Source organism: Larus michahellis, chromosome 1 (genome assembly GCF_964199755.1).
Source record: "Larus michahellis chromosome 1, bLarMic1.1, whole genome shotgun sequence".
NCBI lineage: Eukaryota > Metazoa > Chordata > Aves > Charadriiformes > Laridae > Larus > Larus michahellis.
In genome coordinates this window covers 125734763-125757391 of record NC_133896.1, presented here as the reverse complement: position 1 = coordinate 125757391, position 22629 = coordinate 125734763, and the positions used below count along the sequence as shown (strand labels likewise).

General features: G+C 43.4%; 1 protein-coding gene across 4 annotated transcripts in view; it reads right to left on the bottom strand.

Annotated features, from left to right (window-relative positions):
* Positions 1 to 3999: 3999 nt before the first annotated feature.
* PDE9A (phosphodiesterase 9A) overlaps positions 4000 to 22629 on the bottom strand; it is a 52882-nt gene continuing 34252 nt past the window's right edge. For all 4 annotated transcript variants that reach the window (XM_074602708.1, XM_074602723.1, XM_074602717.1 and 1 more), the window contains 11 exons: positions 21710 to 21791; positions 19313 to 19387; positions 16147 to 16233; positions 12893 to 12997; positions 11667 to 11749; positions 10628 to 10784; positions 9329 to 9442; positions 8549 to 8653; positions 6958 to 7086; positions 6677 to 6772; positions 4000 to 4950 (listed from right to left, as the gene is read on the bottom strand). In XM_074602708.1, coding sequence (XP_074458809.1) covers positions 4900 to 4950; positions 6677 to 6772; positions 6958 to 7086; positions 8549 to 8653; positions 9329 to 9442; positions 10628 to 10784; positions 11667 to 11749; positions 12893 to 12997; positions 16147 to 16233; positions 19313 to 19387; positions 21710 to 21791 — 1084 coding nt within the window. In that variant the 3' untranslated portion in view covers positions 4000 to 4899. The remainder of the gene's footprint in view (positions 4951 to 6676; positions 6773 to 6957; positions 7087 to 8548; positions 8654 to 9328; positions 9443 to 10627; positions 10785 to 11666; positions 11750 to 12892; positions 12998 to 16146; positions 16234 to 19312; positions 19388 to 21709; positions 21792 to 22629) is intronic.

Sequence of the window (22629 nt, the reverse complement as noted above, 5' to 3'; positions counted from 1 at the left end):
TGACTAATTTACACTTTCCAAACCCTCCTGGTTCTAAGTTTGTCTTGCAACAGAGCCAAGAGTGGTATTATAAAAGTGTCTACAGATAGCCATTTTGTGTGTGTGTGTATGTGCCTGAGTACACCTGTAATTCCTGATAACATGCCAAAATAGTCAGAAAGCTTTTTGTGTGTGTGTGATAGTGAGAAGCTGTAGCAAAGAGCTGTATCTACTACAACATGCTCACAAAGAAAGAGATTTTTTACTTGTCAGTTACAGTTTCTTCATTCGTGAGAACCTCTAACAAGTCTTTTTTGGCTAGAAGTTTCTATGAAGTAACATTTTCTGAAAATAGTAACTCTTGGTTCTTGCAGTGAGGAGCTTTTTACATCCGGATACCACAAGGTGCTTTACAGAGGTGGGTCTGTGTTTGAAAGGAGAGGAAAGCCCTGGCTTGGTGACTCGCCCCAGGTGGTATTTGGAGCCAGTGGTAGAGCTGGGTTTATTATTAAGACTTAGTGGTTTCTTGTGCTATCATAGCACCCACACACAGACCAGGACCCCAATGCGCCAGTTTTTCAGAGTACAAACTTTACCTCTGCCTAGACACTCCCCTGGAAAGCTGAGAGGAAGGAGAGGTTGCCCGCTGCACTGCCATGTTCCTAGAAAAGCAGCATCCAAGCAGTTTTAAACACATTTCGGAAAGTCTTTGCTTCACTTTGCCAGCACTGAACAGCCTTCATCGCAAGGGTGCTGCATGGCAGGGGGTTGCACACACAGGGGAGTGGCTCAGGAGAGCAGGACCTGCCTGGTGTCCTCTGGACCACAGCCTGGAGCTGGGATGTGCCTGACTCCAGAGCAACCTCTTGGGAAATAATTTTTTTACCTTGGGAGTCAGAGCAGCGGCTGGATGGCCCTACATCAGAGCTGTCCTTTCACATACGTCCTTCCTGCAGGCTGGGGCTGAGTGCTCCTTGTCACCTACAGGTGTGTTTTATACCCCAACTTGCCACAGGGAAATCGAGGAGATGATAGTGTGGGAAAGAGGTAAATACGGGGAGATTTTGCATTAGTAGGGTGGGTCATTTGCCCTACTGTGTCTGTGCTCTCACAGAAACCTTCACAAAATCCCCCAGCACAATATGCTAGAAGGATAAAATGAAGTATGTGTGTGCTTTTAATACTGCAAAGCAGACGGAAAGGTAAGACTTGTTCTTCAGGTGTTTCCAGACAGAAGGGGTAGTTTGCAGTAAAAGCCCACTGTTTAAACAGGAAAATGGAATACTCCTTGACAGTGCTTCTCCTGATGGGATCATGCTCTGCACCAGCACTTTGCTTCACTCCCATATGGAACAGATGCTGTTATTATTGCTGCTCAGAGGCAGCACTGAGATTAACAATCTCCATGTACAGATACTTCTTTGGCATTACATAACCCGTGTATTTAACACACACTAAATTTTCATTGCAAATCGGCTGCTGTGGGGGTATCCACATTTTTAAAAAGCTGTTTCCTTCCCAAGACACGCAGTTATACTCTAGCCTTAGTTTGATCCGATTATGAAAGCCATACTGAAAAATGAAGTGAGTATGGGGCTGTGGGATCCCGTCGTTTGAAAAAAATCAGTAAAATCCCAGGGCTCATCATTAGCTTTCTGAGCTAAATGGTGTGGAATAGTTATAACCTGATTCATGTTCATCTTTGATCACAAGTGTAAGAGTAGGGCTGTGAGGCTGGGATGCCTGTGGCACTGTCATGATGCTGAAAAGATGCATCCAACAGATCATAGAAAGTTCTTTGCAAGGCATCTACTGTAACCTGAAACAACAACGCTGAGATATAATAGTCACTCTTATTCATTGGATTAGGGAGAGAAAAGATTAAATCACACTTGAGACATCTGTCTGGCTGCCTCAAAAAATATTTTTTTCACGCTAAGTGTAGTTTTAAAATGTCAGCCTGAAAATGTGTCACATTTTAATGGGCTGATTGCCAAGATTCTCAAATCTGTTAATTTGCATATGAATCACTGCATCAAATATTATGGAAAAAGTGTAAGAAACTAGAATTATGAGAGAATGCCTTGCATTCCTCTTGGTTAAACATATGTTGGGAGGATTGTCTCTTAGAAATCTAATACTACAAAGGCAAATGAGATTAAAAATGCTGTGGTATTCCCATTTATACCAATAGCTGGTTGTGATTGCATGTAGTCTTTTTTACAGCTGTCTCTGAAGAGCAGCCTGGATGTTGCCTATTCTTTCAATAAGCTGCACAGCGCGTTACAGCGTCGTGGCAGTCACCAGTGCAGCCCTGAGGATGGGTCGCGTTCCCTTCTCCATCTTTCTGATGCAGCTCCAATAAAGTCAGCGGGATTTCACCAATGTCTTCTGATCATCAATAAACTGATTTCGGGTTACCCTTAAAAATGATGGAGCCAAAACAAGCACCAAGGGCCATCAGTTCTCAAACTCCTGCATTATGCAATTAGCTACTGTACGCCAGGGTCCGTGACTAGGCTTGTGGGAGTTAAGCACATGCATAAATACTTGTTGGATTAGGGTTTATGGTCCGAGAAAATCCTTCCAACTGAAACAAAACTTCCTATCAGGATCTAACTCAAACACTTTTAGTGGGAGGAGGGTGCAGTCAAGCTCCTACAGCAGGTTTTCTCATCTACTGTAACTAGCTCAATGCAGGACTTGGCATACCTTAAGCAATTGTTTATAGCTCCTGCACAGCTCATCTGCTTTGGGAGCTGATTTGTGTCAGAAAATTGCCTGAATGGAGATGGTAAATTTGATTTACTTGTGAAAAAGAAGTGAAGAATTCCACAGCAGAACAATCTGGGTCACCATGTACTTTGGATTTTAAGATTTAGTACAGAAAAAAGGCCCAAACCACATAATTCAGATCCAACTTTCAAGCATCAAATGTCTGAGGTTAAACAATACTAGGGCTTAGTCCATCCATTCATGAAGATATCTGTGTAGCTTGGAGCTGACCCTGTGCCTGGTTGGATCTACCCATCTCTCTTGGAGTCCTCCAGGACTATTCAAATCCAGGGATCAGATGCCTTTCTGGTTTGCAGCAGAAAGCCCAAAACCATACACACACAAAGCTGTTTAAAGGAGAAGGCAGCTTGGGCAGAAAGAGGCACCAGCAGAGAGAACTAGCTGGGGGGTCTGTCCTGAAAACGTGCAAGAAGGAATAGGGCAGAGGGGTGAATGTTTCAAGGTAACATTGATCTCCCTGAGAGACTGGAGAGCGGCTGAAGTAATACAGTTTTGTGCAAAGGAAAGAGACCAAACACAGGAAATGGCACTGGGGGGAAATAAGAGTTAAGATTGCAGTTAATGTGCAGAAACAACAGGAGAATAAATCTGAATTTCCAGAGGAGGAGGCAGAGTTTGTTGTTCAGAAGTGAGCTTTGTACTAGACACCTGCCAGAGAGGCTGAGCTTCCTAAGGTGTTTCATGGAGGGCAAGATTGTCCCCCACCTGCTTGTCTCTTTCTGAAAAACAAGCTAAGACAACACAGGCGGCTTTGGCCTTTGCAGAGGCACAGCACTAGTGTTACCTTTACTGCTGGCACACCTAGCAAAGTCGATGTGGCAGCCTCAGGAGATGAGCCAAGGAGGACTGGAGCAACATGTAGGATGCTTCGCTGGCTGCATGCCTACGGGGGATTTCTCCCAGCCTCCCCTCTGGCGAGGCAGTGCACAGGAATCCATCACAGTATTGCCTGCTGGCCATTTGCATGACTGCAACTGCGGGCAGAGCTTGGCTCCCAACCTTTACAAAGTCATCAAGGGAAGTGAAGCTCTTTCGGTATTGTGGCTATGATGCAAGTATAACACAAAAAATGTTTCTAAAGCTTCTCCTCTTAAGGAGAACTGACCGTCCCCTCTCCTTTACAGCTCCTTACCTTGTATTCATTGTGAAAGCATTTGTTTTTAGGAACAGAGCCAGTTCTCACCTGAATGCATACGCAAAAGAAAACAAGTACAACACCCGTTTCTGTAGAAGAATATATTATTTAGCAGATCAGTTTAAAAGTAAAAAAAAACAACTGTACATATTTGAACGTTTTTCTTGTTGTTGCTTTTTGCATCCATGAGGATAAAAATATGCTTGCACAGTGGTTTCAGCTTTGTGCTCCCTGCTTTGCTCGTGCTTGAGGATCCCGTGACAACTAGCTGCACCAGGCCACAAAGCGAACAGCAAACTCATGAAGGTTTCTTCTGATTTCTTCTATTGTACAAAACAAAAAAAAATTGCATCCACTATGCTGGGCTTCTGCATGTACTATGAACACTATAAAATTCAGAGAATATTACAGAGAAATGTGTCATTAGGGCCTACTAGGCAAAAAAAAATAAAATGCCAGTACCCTGGTCAGAATATAAGCATCTGTTAAGCTATGCTGTAATTAGCATACTGCTGTACATATATATATACACAGTATCTTGACTAAAACAATTTTTTCTTTTGTTTTTGGATGCCAGAAAAATTTGCATTTTCCAGAAAAGGCTCCTTAGCTAAACTTCGCTTTGTCTCTACAGACTGTGGTCAGTGTGGTCACAGAAAAGGCAAATCTGCTGAAGACTTGAGCATTGCTGCAACTTCTGCAATGTCCACAGGGTTAAGTCCTGCCGGGGGGGGCTGCGATGGGCCTGCCGGAGTGAGAGGAGCCCTCGGTGCCTGATGGCTGGCGGCAGCGCCTGTGCGAGCAGGCTGTAGACAAGGTGCCTGGGCAGGCAGGCGGGCAGGCAGGCAGGGCATCCATGCCTGCCACCTCTCCGCATACATCGTCCCAGTTGGATTTTGACATAGCCACCATGTCTGTTTGGCAAATACAGCATTTCTCAAAACCAGAATAACCTTAGGGCTTATGTTTTGCTCAAAGGCTTTTTCGTCTCACTTTTCAGTACTGCTGGTGGTCAGACTTTCGCTTTTCTTTTTCTGCAACTGAAACAAAGAGCAAAGCAGGATTAATACCCCGACTCACACTGTGCTGCTTTACACCACTGCTGAGTCAAACACCCATCTCTTTACAACGCTTGTGCAACATTTCCTGGGAAATAACAGGCAGAAGCTTGGTATATCACTGGCACCTTTTCATCTAAACAGCTCTGGATGTACGTCCTGAGTAAACAGCACTCAGTCTTTCTCATCATCTGCTGTGCTAGGCCCTCAGATTATTAACTAACTCCTCCTGTTTCAGGATATTTACGAATTCAGGCATCTCCTATTTTCATGAGGCCTTTTATGCCCATATGCCATAATTAAAGCTCCCTCAGTTTGTGTAAAATTTCTGTTTTGACAGCTTCTGTAAACCAGAAGTAAAATCTCGGCTCAACTTGAAAGATGAATGGGACTCAGAAAGTGTGGCAGTCATATTTGAGTAGTTTTCTCTCCTTTGTGAAAAGCTCCACACTAAACTGAAGAATGCCTAAAAGACTTTCTTCTCCTTTATAACTTAGTGCCCTCAAAGCATGTGCTTTTTTATAGAATCATAGAACCATAGGGTTGGAAGGGACCTCTGGAGATCATCTAGTCCAACCCCATCTAGTTTTTTGATTAACCAGCCTTAGTGTTTGTACTGCTGAGGGGCTTTTCCTCCAAAGCACTTGGGAGGAGGTGGGAGCTACACCAGAAAGCTACTATTCCCCGCATCCAGCCAGGGATGATCAAGTGAATGAACTTTCATTTCCCACCTATGAAACAATACCAGCACAACTAGTGCTCCAGGGCACTTCCTAATTTATGTTAATGACAGAGTGACTGATAGCATCCTGTCTCCATGCTTAATTTGCTCATGTCAGAAAACCCCTACACGGTGATGCCATTTGAGCAGGTTTTGTCGTGTGCCTTGGCACGGAAAAGGAGGGCTGGAAGAGGCGTGCAGGCCCAGCGTCACAGGCTGCAGGGCACTGCAGGACCCAAGTCAGCATGTCGGCTGCTGCACTGTGGGCATGGGGCACCTGCGCCCAGGGCCTGGCCTCAGTCTCCAGCCTGTCAGGCAACACAGATGTAGCCGGAGAGACCAATCGTGGTTACATGTACATCCTATCTCCCCTAAGCCTCATGTGTCAAAATGAGAGACGCTCTGCAAATGGAGGTCCCCACTCAGCCTGGGACATAAAATGACTCCACTGGTCGTGTCTTTAATCCTACTGGGTGCTATGCATTAGAGGGTAATTCCTTGTAGAAGTTCCAGCACATCCTTGATGATAGACATGTGAGCGGAAGTTTCTGCCCAGAAAATAAACTTATGCGTTGGTAGTGCAATGCCTTGAACTGCCCAATCCCCGGACAGTTTGCTGCAATCTAGCCCAGGATAACTCTGTCCCGGGGGAAGGCAGCTCCCTCCAGGAAGAAGCTATTTGCTAACACGCTCCCCTCGGGTGGTTATCCCCGGGGTTTGTCTTGAGGTCTCTCTCTTGGAAGCAGCTCCCTTCCCACATCCATACTCGTGTGGTGCCCGGTTGACTCTGCAAGGGCATGCTCTTGTGCAGACTTACTGCAGACTTACACACGCCTTTCTCCAGCCAGGTGTAATGAATGTGTTTCTCATGATTATGATTATGCCATAAACATTCCTACGGTTTTGGAATTAAGTGGCTATAAAATGATAATGTTTGACTTATTCAATCATAACCTTTGCTTTATCAAAGAGATATTTAGATCTTACCTCTTTCATAGCATCATCTATCTGTTTTAATTCCTCATAGCGGTCCCTGGATTCCCAAAGGGGCTGGAGCATCACCTCCTCCACTTCTGGGAATAGCTAGGTGAAAACAAGAGAGTCTCAACACTTCCTTTTGTACTCATTAACTTGTACGTGTTAGAAATGGTGTGAAAGACAGGGTGTGAACTGTACATCCCCATTTCCCTGGCTAATTAAACACCCGTCAGAGCAAACACTGAAGCGCTGCATTCCCCCACTTCTGCTTCTGGCCTTGGGTGACTTACCTTTGTTACTGTTTCGAACATGGGGATGAGAACGAACTTCAGGAAGCCAATCTGTGCTGTCGGCTTGGTCACTTTATCGCGGTCCATGAACGGTGCCACTGGAAGCCCCTCAGATTTTTCTCGGTCGCTCTGGAACAAATCCAGAGTTAACAAATATTAATCTCAGCTAGAAGTCTGTGAGGAGAGTAATGCACCAAGTAGATCACTAGCAAAAGAGCAGTAGCCTTCAGATACAGATCTCAGTGGTGTCTGAAGATAGCACAGAATAGCAATATGCTTCCCTCGGGCCGATGTATCCTGCTTTGTCAAGAGCAAGCATCTGAATAGAGAGAACTCTGTTCAGTTAGATCTGTGCAGTTCTGGCATGAAAGCATTCACCTCCAGGCTTTACAGGACAATGAGGCCACCTGGTTCCCTTTGCAAACCCATGGGACTTGTGAGGTAAAATACTTCTGAGCATTCAGAAAAGTGGTAATGGCTTATGCCATTCTGGAAGAGAAGTTCTTTGATTTCCTCATCACTCCCTAGAGGGTGATTATTTTCAGTTGTTCAACCAGAAATTACATATCCTTCTGTAATAATGATTAAAACTAGTTCTGGCTAGCTAGGTCAATGGAGAACAGTTCCACTGACTGCAATGAGTTCATCAAGCTACCTACTTGACTCATGTGGGTTCTATGTGGGTTCACGTGCAAGGAGGTCACAGACTGTGCGCGCAAAACGGATATCCTGTAGCAGACTTTATCTCTCAATGATTGGATCTTTTGGCACATAGTGCTTTTGCTGGGTGGCCAAAACAGTATGGCACACAGATACTGCACTTTTGAGTAAAAAGCTGCAGATGCAGTGAGCGAGGAGTGTTTCTGACACATCATTTAAGGTGTCCGTCTCATGTGAGAAGACCTCCTCAGCATGCACCTATCAACGCGGAGACAAAACACACAAGAAAGCTCTGGCATCTCCTCCTCAGAGCACTGCAGCTGTGTGTCTCTTGAGATCCCACTGCTGCAGCACGTACACACTGCTCGGGAGCCCGAGTGCAGGAGGCAGCTGAGGGATGCTCTTCCAGGGATCCCTTTTTAAGCAATCAGAAACTGTGTCCAGCTGGGAATCCAGTGAGGAGCAATGGTTTGGGGACCTTAAAGCGTGACTTTTCACACCTCAGCAAGCCATCTGCTTTCTCTTTAGGCAAATGTTCACACACAGTGAAAATGATCTTAAGTAGTTGCTGTGTAAAATTTGATATCATTTACTTGACAACTTTCTCTTGCCAGTGCTCTTGCCCTTTCAGCTCAAAATCATTTATACGTCAAATGAACTTGCAAAGCAACCACTTTACAGAGAACAAGCTTCAGCCTGCTAGCTTTAGGATTTCTAGGTTGCTATTGTCTTTCATCTGCAAATTACAGTCAATTGCATTCACTTGTTTTTGGAACAGCTTTTCTTGCTGACATCCTTCTCCCAGTTTCTGTAAAAGAAGCCTTTCCATCCTAGAGCTAGACTGGGCTGTCAGACAGCACAGCACCTATAGCTGAGGTGGGATTCAGGAAGAGCAGCAATTTGTGCAACTGCATTTCTCCCTCATTCTTACCTGCATAAAATATTCCTCTAGTAAGCAATCTACCCAGGGCTCCGCTACTTCCATCGGGCGGACTTCATTGGAGATATCACAGCATTTTATCAGTACCATCTTCAGCTGAAAGAGAATAATACTTTAATACTGCAGTCTCATCACCAGCCCTTTTTCCCCTATCCAGAATCTATGCCTTTAAAATGCAATGGGAGGCAATATTTGCAAGCAGAAAGGACAGTTTTAGAATTAAATCCGAGGCCTTAAATGATCTGGATTCTTTTGCACTCTCTCAATTACCCTGTGTAATTACCCTGTATCCCCTCTCTGCCTCGCTTTCCCTGTCTGTAGCCCTGGGATGTGTCAGAGTAGGACACGTCCTTATCTGCTGCATGAAGAGATTCAGCCACAAATGACCACGAAGTTGCTTGTGGAGCACTCAGAGGCAGCTGGGGAGAGGCTTCCCTGGATGTCAAAGACGACTGGGTTAGGAAGCCGAGGAGACTAGAGTCTGTACTCTTGTGGATACTTTTTGCCCCACAGTAATGGACAATAAGAATTTGTTTCCTGATAGAGTAAATTTATTTTTTTTCTCAGTGGGACTCCAGGATTTCTAAAGCTGGAATAATCTATTTTATATAGAGCATTTCCAAATTGTAATTCTTTTTGGTGGGGCAGAGGATGTAGGAATGATTAATTTTTGATAATGTATATTGAATTTTGGTTTTTAAACAAATGAATGTTAATCTACAAGCTTTAACATTACGCACAGAAAAATAATAATCTACAAAACCTCCTTACACAGGTCATGTGTTCTTCATTTGAGTAATCAAAATTTTCCATTTTTTCCTTGAAAGAGTCCAGTATTTCTGCATGTCTCGCCATGTCTGTAGCCAGGATTAACGTAATTATGCCCTAGCAAAGAAAACGTGTTCACATATTAACTTGACATTCTTTACAAAGTCTACTGTTGCAGAGCAAAGTAGGGTCTTTCTTACACACAAAAAGCCTCAAATGCATTACATTGTTAACACTGAAAGGGGAAGTGTCTGACTTGAAACTGCCAAGCAAACTGGAAGAGGGCTACAAGGAGTTCATGGTATATTAAAATCATGGCTGGATCGATCTGTAACACTGGTGTGATATTCAAGAGGCATTGAGGTTTTTCCTTTCTCATTGACTAATTGTGGAAAAACAAACTGTACAACGGGATGTTAAAAGCTACACTCTGTTTGCCAAGATCCACTTTTGGCTCCTTGGAAAGCACTATAGGTTTTGCTGCTGACTCTTAGTGTCCCTAAGAAGAGACAAAGATCAGTAGATGTGGATATCCTCTGTGCTTATCCTCCTTGGATTAAGGGCTTTGAAATACCCAGATGCAGCCAATGTGTTAGGAGCTCCATATCCTCCTGCTAGGCAGAGTTTATGATGGGAAAACATGTGGTTAATTTAAAGTTGTGCGTTTTCATACCGGTCTATCCATTTTGGGCCCATGCCTGCTTCCCATGCACTGTCAGAATCAGTAACTCCAGCCAGACCAGTATCTGAGCCCTTACATTGGTCTGCTTTTTCATTTGGTGTGTAAGGAAGGTGTAACGTGGAACTATGACTGAATTTTGGCCCTTAGTGCTCTAATGGGAATTGTAGCATAGTTCACTGTCTCAAAGATAGCTGTGATGACTCCCAGTCCACCAGAGCCTCTTCCAACAGTACAGTGTTCTGCTGCTGCAGATCTTTTCCCATTTTGAAGCCCCTGTTACAATTAATACAATGTTCTCTTAAAGCATAAACTTCTGCCATGAGAGCTTAATCCTTTCCCAGTCAGAGCTAATTGGCTCCTTCAATAATATAAATATCTACCCCAAAAATGTCATAGGCTTTAATAGTCAGGATGCACTCATTATTTCTCAGCAAGACATTCCAGGGAGTGCTGCTGTGGAAGTTTTCCAAGAATCCCTCTTGGATCCTTCCAGTGTGAGGGGCTTTTTCAGTCCTGCCCTCTAGGGAGAATGATTCACTCGCATCGTACAGCAGGGAGTCTGTGCGTGCTTACATCTTCAGGAACAGTTTGTATGACACAGATGGGAGCAGCATTCATACCTGTCTTATCTGTTTGAATTGGTCCTGGCTGACATTGGAGAAAATGTTGTATTCTGGCTGGGAAATGATCTGGAAAGCCACAGCACAGTGGTGGTTCTCCAGTGGGGAGATGTCATTGTAGCGTACCGCAAGCTCAGTTCGTGCATTTATCTGATAGCTGATGTGAAGAAAAACAATGAGAACTCCTGCAGACACACACCAGCTGCTCTAAACCGTGCTGCTTACTTTTATTTACATTCTTTTCAATATTTATTCAATTAGCTGCAGTTTATTTTTTGATTGTTAATACAAAATCAGATTTTTAGAGAAGATAGATATTACTTTAATATCATCTCAGGCATTTTTCCCCTGTAGTTTTGTAGTTTTGTTGTTTTCTTTTTAAATTTTACCAAGTCTCTGTAGCTTAAAATGACATAGAACAAACACAGAAGGAACTGTCTGGGCTTCATTCAACCCCCACTAATGACAACGGAGAGATTTTCACTGATCCCAGGCAGAATTTGGTTCTGCCCTTATTTAATGAATGGCTACAAATAAATTAGATTCTCTCTCTCTCTCTCTCTTTCGTACACACATACACACACACAAAAGTGTCCATGGGTCAACAATTCTAATTTCCTCACATGATAATAAATGGAATAACATCCACTTCATGATTTATGACATAATGTTTAAGATAAATCACTCTTTGCATTTCAGTGTAATTATTCCATTTCAGTCAATGGAACTATAATCATTTATGCCCTCTCAGCTGAAAACATTTCACCTTGTTTTCTCAGAGGTGGGAGAAAGTGTTGGAATAGAAACCTGAAAAAGCATTTTCCTTTACAGAGCCAAGGACAGCTGGTAACCTCAACGCAGACCCGAGTTTTCTGCATGAAGCTCTGCCTTGGCCCACGTGTGAGTGAACAGCAGGGCCTTGGGGAAGGTCATGGCCAGCTCAAGCTGTGAGAAGGAAAACCTGATCTACCAAAAAATGCCAGCTGGTATTACCTTCCCAATATATTATAAGGGAAAAGCAAGCAAGGGACAGACTCACGTATTGTTGTAGCCTGGATGGTCTAAGTCGTGGCATACGGCTGCAGTCATGAGAATCAAAATGTCAATTTGGGAGAATTTCTCCTACAAAATACAAAACATTAATGTAGTATTACAATTTCTACTTCCTTTATCCCCATAAATGAAAATACATGAAAAAACCCTACATTTACTTTTTAGAGAATGCAAATCAGAGCAAAATGAAGTATTTTTTCATAGATCAGTTTACTTCAGTCAAGACAGAATTCTGCCTTCCCTTCCAGTAAAAATGAGTCAGATTTGCTTTTGTTGCATTAAAATAACTGCAGCTCAGAGGAGGCAATTTGCTTGAAACTTACTATTACTGCAGAGATCATGTAAAAGCACTGAGATATTAGTACAGTCTCTTACAAGTCATTTGAGCATCCTGATTAGTTAAGGGAGGGTTGGAAGATAGCTTAGTTGCCATTGCAGTCTGCATTAACTAAAGTTATGAAAAGAGTAAGAAAAATTAAGTAAGTGTTGCATTCCCACAGGTTCCGGGTAGGATGAACTTCCATTAAAGCAAGTTTTCCTTCATAGTCTTATTGGCAAGAAAATGGACTTAGTGACTGAGATGTTTAACTATGGAGAAGAAAGGGGGTTTTTAACTGCTTAAAATCTGTTTTGTACAGAAATGAAATGAATATATAAACACAGGTTATCCAGTCAGTGAAAATAGATGATGCCTATGGTTTTGGGCAAAGTACAGGTTGAATGTGAATCTTGCATACAGTACATGCAAGGCGTTATTTCCAGTAGCTCAGCCAGGTGCAAGCACACATTTGGAGATAACCTCTAATTGGAACATACAGTGTCACAGATGAACACCATATCCACGGACCATAATTCAGTAGGCTTTTAGATATGATGCATAGATGTTTCGTACTATTGGAGTGCCAAAAGATCTTCAGTGTACAAATTGGAGATACCCAGGAGGTGAAGGTAGCTTCCCAGCACCCTCAGAAAGCTGGGAAGGTGCTTGGGGTCTGGGATGGGATGGATGAGCGGGCAGCCAGAAATGGAAATGCAACACCTCACCTCCTCTCCTCAGGCACTGAACATGTGCAGCTACTGCAAAACTCATCACTTGCCACAAAGCCAATGGCCTGTTTCGCAAGAAGAGTGGCACAGGTGTTGTGGTGCCCAGTGGACGAACGTGTGCCCCGTGATGGAAATGGAGGGACACTATTGAGGTGGGGGGCATACCTGGAGGCTGCAGAGTGAGATCATGCTGTACATCATCTGGGTCACGCAGAAGCAGTGACGGAAATTATGAAAGGGGTTGTTTCTGTAATTGTCATGAATACACAGCTGCAGAGAGAGGGAATGAAGCAGTCAGAGACAGGAGGGCGCTTTTCAGAAAAACATGATTACATACACTTCCCAGCCTCCCTGGAAGCACCGTAAGAATCCCTACAGAAGTCCTATGGAGTCCAGTATTATTTTCTGCAAGGACAGAGCGTCACTCTGAGGGTGGGAGATTATTGCCTTTCAAGAATCTGTCAGCAGATAAACCTCATAGCAACTTCTTTCTCATACCAGCTAGCAATGGGTAAACATCCCAGCACAGCCGCAAGTGCATCTCGGTCTTGAGATACGATTCTCTGCTTTCATCCTGAATTTGTATTTCAAATCATGAGGTGGTTAAACGGTGACTTTGGGTTGTGTAAAGAACCCCAGGTTACTAAAGATGTAAAGTACATCCCTGTTCCCCTCTCTTGCTGAATGCAAATTGCAGCTTTGAAATCTGCAAGGCTGAAGCCTAGTTGCTGTTTCGTTTGCAAACGCTCAGAGGTGGCACTTTGGGGAGTGTTGCTTGGCAAAGTGAAGATGTGAGTGTATATGCACTATGCAGTAGCATACCTGTGTGGATTTCCTACGCTAGGCAGCATGGGAAAGATTTAGCCATATAGGCACATGGGAGTGATTTTTGTGTGTTTTAACTTTCTACAGATCCTGGCTATGTGTCCTCATGACAAATGCAAGCTAAAGCTTGTCTTTCCGTGTGTCCTCCCTGCTGTAAGCCAGGCTTGCTGTGTGAAGCTGTCACAGCTGGGTTAACATACGCCACAATCATTCTACCAACGCACTGGTGTGTTTGGTGTCCTGTCCTGCACAAAACAGCCAAGCATCAGCAGCACTGCTGGTCCCCTTCTACTGAATCATCCGTAGCCTGGACCCTAGAGAGCCCTTATGCACATGCTTTCAATTACTGAGCCTGAATAAATGACAAGGACAGAATCAGTGTCCCGTTTTCCAGCTAAATAGTGAATTTATATTAAGAGTCCTCAAGCCCCATCAGGATCGAACCATTCAACCTGGGACCTGACTTCTAGGAAGCCTCAAAGTTCTGGATGAGGTGAAGAGAACTGTGGGTTTTCAAAGCTTATTCAATATTTGGGGACTTCATTGCAAAAGCTCGGACTATTCTGCAGCAAGGACTTTAGAAATATATTACGTTATTTAAAAATGAATAACTAATGGCACAATATGGTTGACAGCCAGGCTCACAGGTGGTGGGCAGTATCTCCCAGCCTCCACACGGACACTGTGGTCATGCCCAGGCACCATACAACACTGCAGGGATGTAACATATACATCCAGCAGTGGAGCCCAGAGCATCCCAGGGGACTCCTGACTCAGAGCACTGAAGGGCTGGAACGACTGGGTTGTATTAGTCATCCTTTCCTCCCCTTTCTGGAACATTTCTGTAGCCAGTGGATGTGGGAGCAAGAAAGTAAACATATGCATGAGGTGGCTTTTTCTCTCCCACTTAAGTTCAAACTGGTGCCCATACTGTGCCTGGGGAAGTATCATAGTTTGAAGCAGAGTCCTTGGGGCTTTTTTTAACCGCCTTTCTTTCTGTGAAGCTAATGTTTAAGAAAGGAAACCTCACCCTGTCTTACCTATGTAGAAAATACGTAATAAACTCGCATTGTTGTTCAGAACGAGGCTGTCTTAAATGCTAGTGGTAACAAATTACTTGGAGATAGAAGCTAACAGGAAACTGCCTGCAGTAATGCTTGTGGGTGGCATGTTGGTGTGTGTTGACATATCACCTTGTTTCCCATGTTTTCAGGCTGTGAGACAGGAGGAGGAAATTTTCTGTTTTATCTACCCTGTGTTTGCCTTGATTGTATTGGGTTTCATCCCACCCCTTCTGTTCAGCTGCTTTCTAGGGTCAACAATACTGAGCTTTTCATCCACCTTCTTTGGGGAGAGATTTCCTAGGTCTTGATCATTTTTTATATCTCCTTTAATGCAGTCATACAATTTTTCTAAAAAGACTTAACCAGTCCTTAACCCGGCATAAATTCCAGGTAAGCCTTATGCCTTCTATGGACACAGAGTAACATCGGCCCATTTTATCCCTTATTCCAGATCAGCCTAATGCCTTGTTAGCTTCAGCTGGCAGCAGCACACCAAGCAGTGACTGTCACTGCCCTGCATATGCTGGTGCGCAGGTGCTTTTTGCTCTTGCTGTACTTCGTGATAGGATGAATCTAGTGTTTTGCTTTATGTCTTCTAGCCAGCTTCTGAATTCGTGGAATTTGTTCAGGCCTTTCTGGGAGTCTACATCAATCATGTAAAACAGTTCCCTCTGTTCTGTCCATACTCTTCAAGTAATTAGAAGAGATTAGTGAGATATAATTCTTCGCTACGGGAATCATATGAGACATCTGTATAATGAACTTCATATCATGATGTTTTTAATTATTGTTTCAACTGGTTTTTCAGGTAGAGATGTAAGTTTTACTAACTATAATTCTTCAGTTTTACTAACTAAAATTCTTCTTTTTATACAATGGGTAAAATATTTACAGTTCTACAGTTCTCTAGGAACATGGTGGGTTTTTCTGAGAAAGCAAATATGTTATTCAGCTTTTTAGCAAATTCTTTCTTATGCTCTCCCGTGGACCTGATACCTTATTGATTTTTAAATACTCTAGTGTTTCTTCCTTAGGCATCATAGTTTTGGTATGATCTCATCTTTATCATGTCTTGCAGTTCTGCAACTTGCTCAACATTAATAAACCAAGGCAAAGGAAGTTATTTAACTTCTCAGCAATTCCTTTTCCTTCCTGCCTTGCTCTTTTACTCCCTGTGATTTAGCACACCTAATGATTTCTGCACATACTGGCTTTTTTTGGCCATGTCTGAAGACACTTGTCTCCATTTACATTAGGTACCAAAAGCATTCACCAGAAATGAACTGCTTTCAGTAATAGAAAGCTCAGCAAATGTAAAACAGTTGAACATGTAAAACAGTTAAAAAAAAGTCATTTGTCACCACAAGAATGCAAACATTTGCTGAAGTACTTAAATTTTAAGAATTTGTATAGATTGACTGCTTTCAGTGGGATTACTCATGTGAGTCAAGTTAATTCCATGACTAAATGGATTGTTTATTGATTTTTGAATATGAAAACTTGCAAATATCAGTAATTTGAAATACTTACCAACCACCTCTTCAACGTGATAGGATTGATGTTGAAGTCTTTTACCAACCCAAGATCATGGTACATGTGTTCCAAACAACTCAGCATCTGCAGCCAGAGACCGATAGATTATTGGCTTGGTAAATATCACTTCACTTCACGATACATTGCAGAGTGAATTTCCTTCTTGCAAGCATCTAATAATTGCAGAGCCCTCTTGTTAAGATGAAAGAAAGATGTTCAAAGATTGCATGATTAAAGATAGTGCAAGAGGGGAGATAGAGAGGTTCTGAAAGCTTTTTGAAGTAGACAGATTGCTGTTGACTTCATAGGTTTTGTGCAGGGCTTTGAATCGCACCAGCTCTCTTTAGTAATTGTGATTCATGTGTATCATAGAGATTCCTTCTCACAAAAAAGTATTGCCATTTTTCTAATTCAGCTGGGATATGTTCTAATGCTCAATGAAATCAGAGGGAGTTTTTCCTCTGACTCCAAAGGCCCTAGCTGTATAGAAAATGACAGCAGAAAATAAGAGATCCTTGAAGAAATGTTTATTCTAGACATGTATCAATGTCTTCTTTCTTTATGACTTCTACTGAGTTCCTAAATCCACTACCTTAACTGACATTTCTTGATTAACAAAAGAACTCTCGTCATAACACTACACAATTGCAACAGGTTTGTGACCATCCACTCCCATAAACTGTAACTATGAAGTTATCTGTATCTGAAATGCAAAGGCAGGCTGCTCTTTTGAGACAACATTTGCTTTGTGGTAGGAAGCAGGGTGCAAGTAGTTTAGCACTACCATTCCCGGTTATTCTTCTGGGTTTGAAAATACCGCAAGAGAAAGGTATTGACAATCTGAGGTGTCTGGGCACTTAACAGCTGGTCAGGAATGAGCAGGCTTCCAGGAGTTCAGGAGTTTATGTATCTGCATTCCCATTTCTGAAGGCAAAATCTGGAGGGGATGAAATGTAGCCATTACATTAGCAGATGCAGTTCTTAGACTGTAGACTGATCCAGGAGTTTTAATGTGATGAGTGTAATGTCACAAATATGGCCTTGGAGACATTTTTAGTTAGGGTTCTGTTATTTAGGCTCTTAAAAACCCTCCAGAAAAATGATTTCATCTAATGAAACTTTATATTTATCCAGGGAATATACATAGTTCATGCAGTAACAAGGGGGCTGGTTTTGAGTCAGCTGAACAGGAAGAGACTTTCCTGCAAGGCTTGAGGGACAATGTCACGAGCTGAATTGTGCTCAGATCACAAGGCCAGCATTTTGCTGTAGACCACCTTGTCTTGTTCCTAGTCCCTGAGGGAGAATATGTTTCGCAATAGTTTCAGAAAAGACTTTCTGAGACAATAAACTTGATCCAGAAGGGCTGAATTACCCTCAGAAACGCCTGTCTCCCTCCAGCTGTTGTCAAGAGAGCTTTGGGTGAGTGGCAGGGTGACTCTGAGTCCCAAAGCTCCTGCCCCTGAACACAGGAGAATCTCAGTTTTCATTTTTAGCTTTCTTGGTCAACAACAAAAGCTTGAATATCGGACTTTTCTGAGGCTTGAAAGTGAGTGGGTATTTAGCAAGAATGCAAGCTTGCTGCATAGCTCTGTTTACTGAGATGCTGCAGAGCACAACGTTATTAATTTGCTTACAGAAGACTATGGTTTATAACCTGCCCCCCCACATTGAGCATGTGGGCAAACATTCATTGCTAAACAAGCACTGACAGAATTGAAATATTCTCTGTAAACGTAAACCAGAGCTTAAAGGGTGACATAAACCCATATGGTGCTTGGTTCACCAGAGTCTGTGCGGTATCTTGTTTCTGAGCAGCACTCCTCCTTGCAGGGCATGTCTAATCTCTGCACCCTCTTGTTAACCTCGTTCATGCCACCATATAGTGTTTCCTAGTACTCTAAATGAGTTACTGTGCTAAAATACTATGCCTCAGCACACAAGAATCCGTGGGTAATGGTTTTTGTGTCTCCCTATTCTTTCTTAATAGTCAGAACAACAATGAGCCAACAGTGTTATGGTCCACCTGGCAGGTCGTAATTCTCTCTTGCTGCAAAGACCTGACAGGCATTCAAGAGCTAGGGGTGAGTAATTTTGCCTGAGCAGTTGTATGGCCACGGTACAGAGAAAAGGGGATGGAGAGGGAGCAGTAACTGCAGACCGCCAGCCTCTGCTTGGCATGGTCCGCACAAGGGAAGATCTGCCAGCCTGTGTGAATGAGAGATGGAGCTAAAGCCACCAGAGAGTCCTGCCAGATGAAATATCCTGAAGGAAATATGCTGTTACTGTGGGTGGGGTATGGGGTATTTTTCCTTGTCTTGTTGATCTACAGGTGCTGAGCCAGAATGACACTTGTATGCACAACATCTGATCGAGAAGGTAATTAAGGTGATTGCTGCTGGGAGTGCTGCTAGAACCACCCAATCCTTCCCTTGGGAAAAACCCATCACTAAAATCCTGGTTTAGTCCTGTTCTCCCTTACATTTTTCCTAGGTGAGATTTGCTGTATTTGCTGAATCTCATTTTACATTATAAACTGGCCATTACAGAAACTTCCTTCTCCTTCATGTTTCTACAGAGGTTTACACATGGGCTTTCCAGAACCTTCTGCAGTACAAGTGATGCGCAATGAATAATTCTAATAGCAATAAGAAAAACAGCAATAGCAATAAGAAAATACTAATCGGCTCTGCATGCAGCTTTGCAACCTCTTCAGAATACATCGCAGAAAACCCATTGCCTAAAAGGTTGTGAATGAATGCATGCACCTCTGCCTGGCTTCACACAGCAGCACGCTGCTTTATTGATTCGAGCGGAGTTATTGGTGATATGCTTAATCATACACTTTGCTAGGGATTGATTTCTTCAGGTAAAATGACACGAGAGAACTTATGTGGCGATAATAGTGCATCGGTTGTTGTGGGATGTTACTAGGAAGAGATTAAAGAAAAAATAAAGAGGAGTCAGGATATGATAATTAGCATAATCTATCTGGCATATGTTAGGAAAAAGTACTGTATTCTGTTGCGATATGAAAATTTCAAAAAAATATAGAGAGTAAGGGGCAGAAAAGGGGGAAAGCCCTGCAGACCACGTCAAAGGGCTCTTCTGGCCTTGCTGGCTCTCAGGAAGAGTGCTAACCCAGCCAACGTGGCAACCTTACCTCGTTGGGCTCCCACAGCCAGACATCAAAGGTTGGTTTCCGTAGTGCTTCGATGGTCTCCTGGGACAGCATGTACTGCAGACAAAAAGGCAGTCAGCATAAGTAAGGGTCCCCCACCCTGGCATGGAACCTGCTATTGGCGTGTCCTTGGGCATCCCGGGGTCCCATTCACACAGGGTTTAGACATATTTCCCAAGGAGAGAGCAACTGATCTCTCCCTCTGCCTGCCCAACGCCCCTCAACCCTCCCCAACGGGCTGCTCATGGTCATGGCAGGATGCCCAAGCTTGGTGGGCAGCAAGCCCCCAGGTGGCCCACCGCCTGCCACGGCACCAGCTGGCATGCAGCTGGAGATGCTTGCAGAGTAGGGAAGTGGAGGATTTGGGAGAAAGAGGAGGAGAGCGGAATTGTTATGGATGGGGTTGTGGGTAAATCCAGCACAGGGATTTAAAGGGCACAGACCTGTCCCCAGCTGCACTGGTTCTGCTGCCTGCAGAGCATCAGCGTCATTCAATGCAGCCAGTCATGGCTGCATGGTGTGAAGTGTCTATGCTTACAGTGTTAAATTAGCTGGTGGCTGTGATATATTTACTTTCAGATGATTTATGCTCTCATTTTGAGTATTTTTCAAGAACGCCCACATTTTCAAATTGGTTGCCAGCCTGGAAGATTCAAGTGATTTTTTATCATTACGTTCAGAGGCTTAAAACAAAATCAATCTCATCGGCCAGTTACAATTTGTATACAAAATGAAAAAAAAAGAATGTGGAGGGTTAAAAGACCAAGGGAGATCTGGACTCTACCGATTCATCTTCTCAACACTCTATTGATCGGGGTCTTTCTGGGATACAAAGACCTTGTAGCTTTGATTGGCCCATTTACCATGGCTGTCTCTAATTAGTTTGGGCTTACTGTACTAAGCAGGTGTATGAAATTTTCTGAGCCATCCAATTGTTGATACTTAATCCAAGGAAGAATAACACTGAAGATTAATTTTCCTTCTTGAGAAGGCAATGATTTTTGCATTTGCATATAGAATGTACATTTAATATGACGTTCTGCAAGGGAAATGTGAATGAGCAGTACAGATTTGTTATTTGATAACAGTGCTGTAATGACATCTTTCAGTGTACTTGAAATCCAGCAGCTGACAACTGATAACAAATTTTGCAAATCTGTCAAACAGAACCCAAACTCCTAAAACCAAAACTCCTATGAGCTTTGGTCAGGGATAATAGAGAAATACAGACTACCAGTTTATTCCGCAGCCAGTCTGTACAACTCTTTGTAGCGCTTGCTGTTAATTCAAGATCCTAATATCATAGCAGTATATCAAAGGCTGATCTGACATATCTTTTATCAAGGAAAAAATCTGGCTTAGAATTGATACGTTTTGTGAAAACATATGTTAGCATCAGGAGCACAAGCCTCTTGGGCAAAAGTTAATTAAAAGAAATGTAAGTCTCGTGATGTCTGTTTCAGAGACCTAGAGGTCACTTTTGCTAGGCAGAGCGGAATAAACAGCAGAACTTATAATTCGTTGCTCTGTAACGTTCGGAAGACAAATATGCAGGGGTGCACGTCCATATCATACACCTGCATCACATGGGGCCACGTGAACTTCAGAGTGGCTGAACCAGCTTTGATGTGTGCGAGCAAACGCCCACTGTCGAACTATGATTTGCACACGTGTGAGCTGGTGTTTTGTCAAGGTGTGAGCTGGGCACCGGGCAGACGTAACCTGGTAGCTTTGAATAATTCCTGTGGGCAAAGACTGCCGGTGCTAGGACCAAAGGTCCTGTGTGCTTCACGGTTTCAGCCTCATTCATCACTGTGGATTTGTGCTCGTACTTGCCCAGTAGACATTTTTCTTTAAGCATTACTGTTTTCTCTAGCAAATACACTAAGTCATTTTCACAGAGACAATGAATCATTCTGGAGAGAATCCAATGTCGCATTTTCCCTTTTTTCCCCTAGGTGATGCAACCCCATAAATTACTTTTTAAATTAAAAAATAATCCATCAGGAGAAAACAGGCAGCAGCACTATTTTCAATTTGAGTACAACATCATGGGCTATTTTTGATTGTTCACTATGAGCATGGAGAATAAACAAATATAACTAGACAAAAGAGCATTAAATGTTGACGAATGCAAAATGTTCATTAACATTTCAAACACTAATGAGATTTCAAGTATTAAAGACTAGTGAGGATCCAACTTTAAGTCACTGCAGGCAAGGACAGCTTTTTCCATCAGCTTCAAGGGATTTTGGATCAGTCTGTGGATTTACAATAACTAGGCGGTCGATGGCTAGGGAGTCATGAATTGTAAACCAGCACTTGTCGGGATGGCAAGCACGCAGTAAGATTCTGGGAAGAGCAAGCGTTGAGTGGTACCTTTGGGTAGGATGGTACATCCCGACGCGGAGTCAGCCTCTTGTTTTCATCCAAAAAGCTGTACTTGCAGGGACAGTTAGTCCTGAAATGAAATATTCAGCTCTTAACATTGCAGGAACAGAACTGCAGTGCCTCGAAAAATGCCGGAAGTACTCTGGTCTCTCAGGAGGCATCGCTTGGAGAATTACCCCACTCCCCAGCCTCTTCCTGTCCAATGTGGTGTTCCTCAAATGCTTTAAAAGTGGGATCCTCTTTAGGATTTTCTCCCCTTGTACAACACCCTCGTCGCCCCTTCTCTGTCTATTTGAATTCAAGAGAGGAGCGTCTGTCTTCAGGCGTGTATCCATGGATACCCAATCACTTCTATTTAAACAAAGTAACTTTCCTTTCTTTGCTGTCCATGGCAGGCATAGTGGTCCTGGCAAAGCCCTGCCAGGGGCCATGCTGCGTATGGACACTGGCATGCCTGTGCTTATTCACTAGTGTAGGCACCCACTGAGCCCATGGCTTATTGCAGCCCAGCTCCAGGCCTCGTAAAAGCTTGGGTAAGACCATCCATTTTGATTCCATGACCATCTTGTCTGCTGCCCTTCAGGCAGGACAACAGCAGTGAGGCACAGGCTCAGCAGACACAGTCTGCTTGGCTCCCCGGTCATGGAGGAAGGGAGCTGCTACCAGTAATTATCGATAATTAACACTTGCCTGGTTATTAACACCAGCACCCACTGGCAGTTTTCTGGTCTTCCTTCCTCTGCGTGTGGAAGAGCCAAGCTGATGCTATCCCATCTGAGCAGAGGACCATGACGGTGGGAGGTGCACACCAGCCTTACAACCTTTGCAGAACATCTGGGTTGCTGCATTGCAATGTGAGAGCGGCTTCTTGCCTTACAGCCACAGGGGGCACAATAAAACTAAGAGGT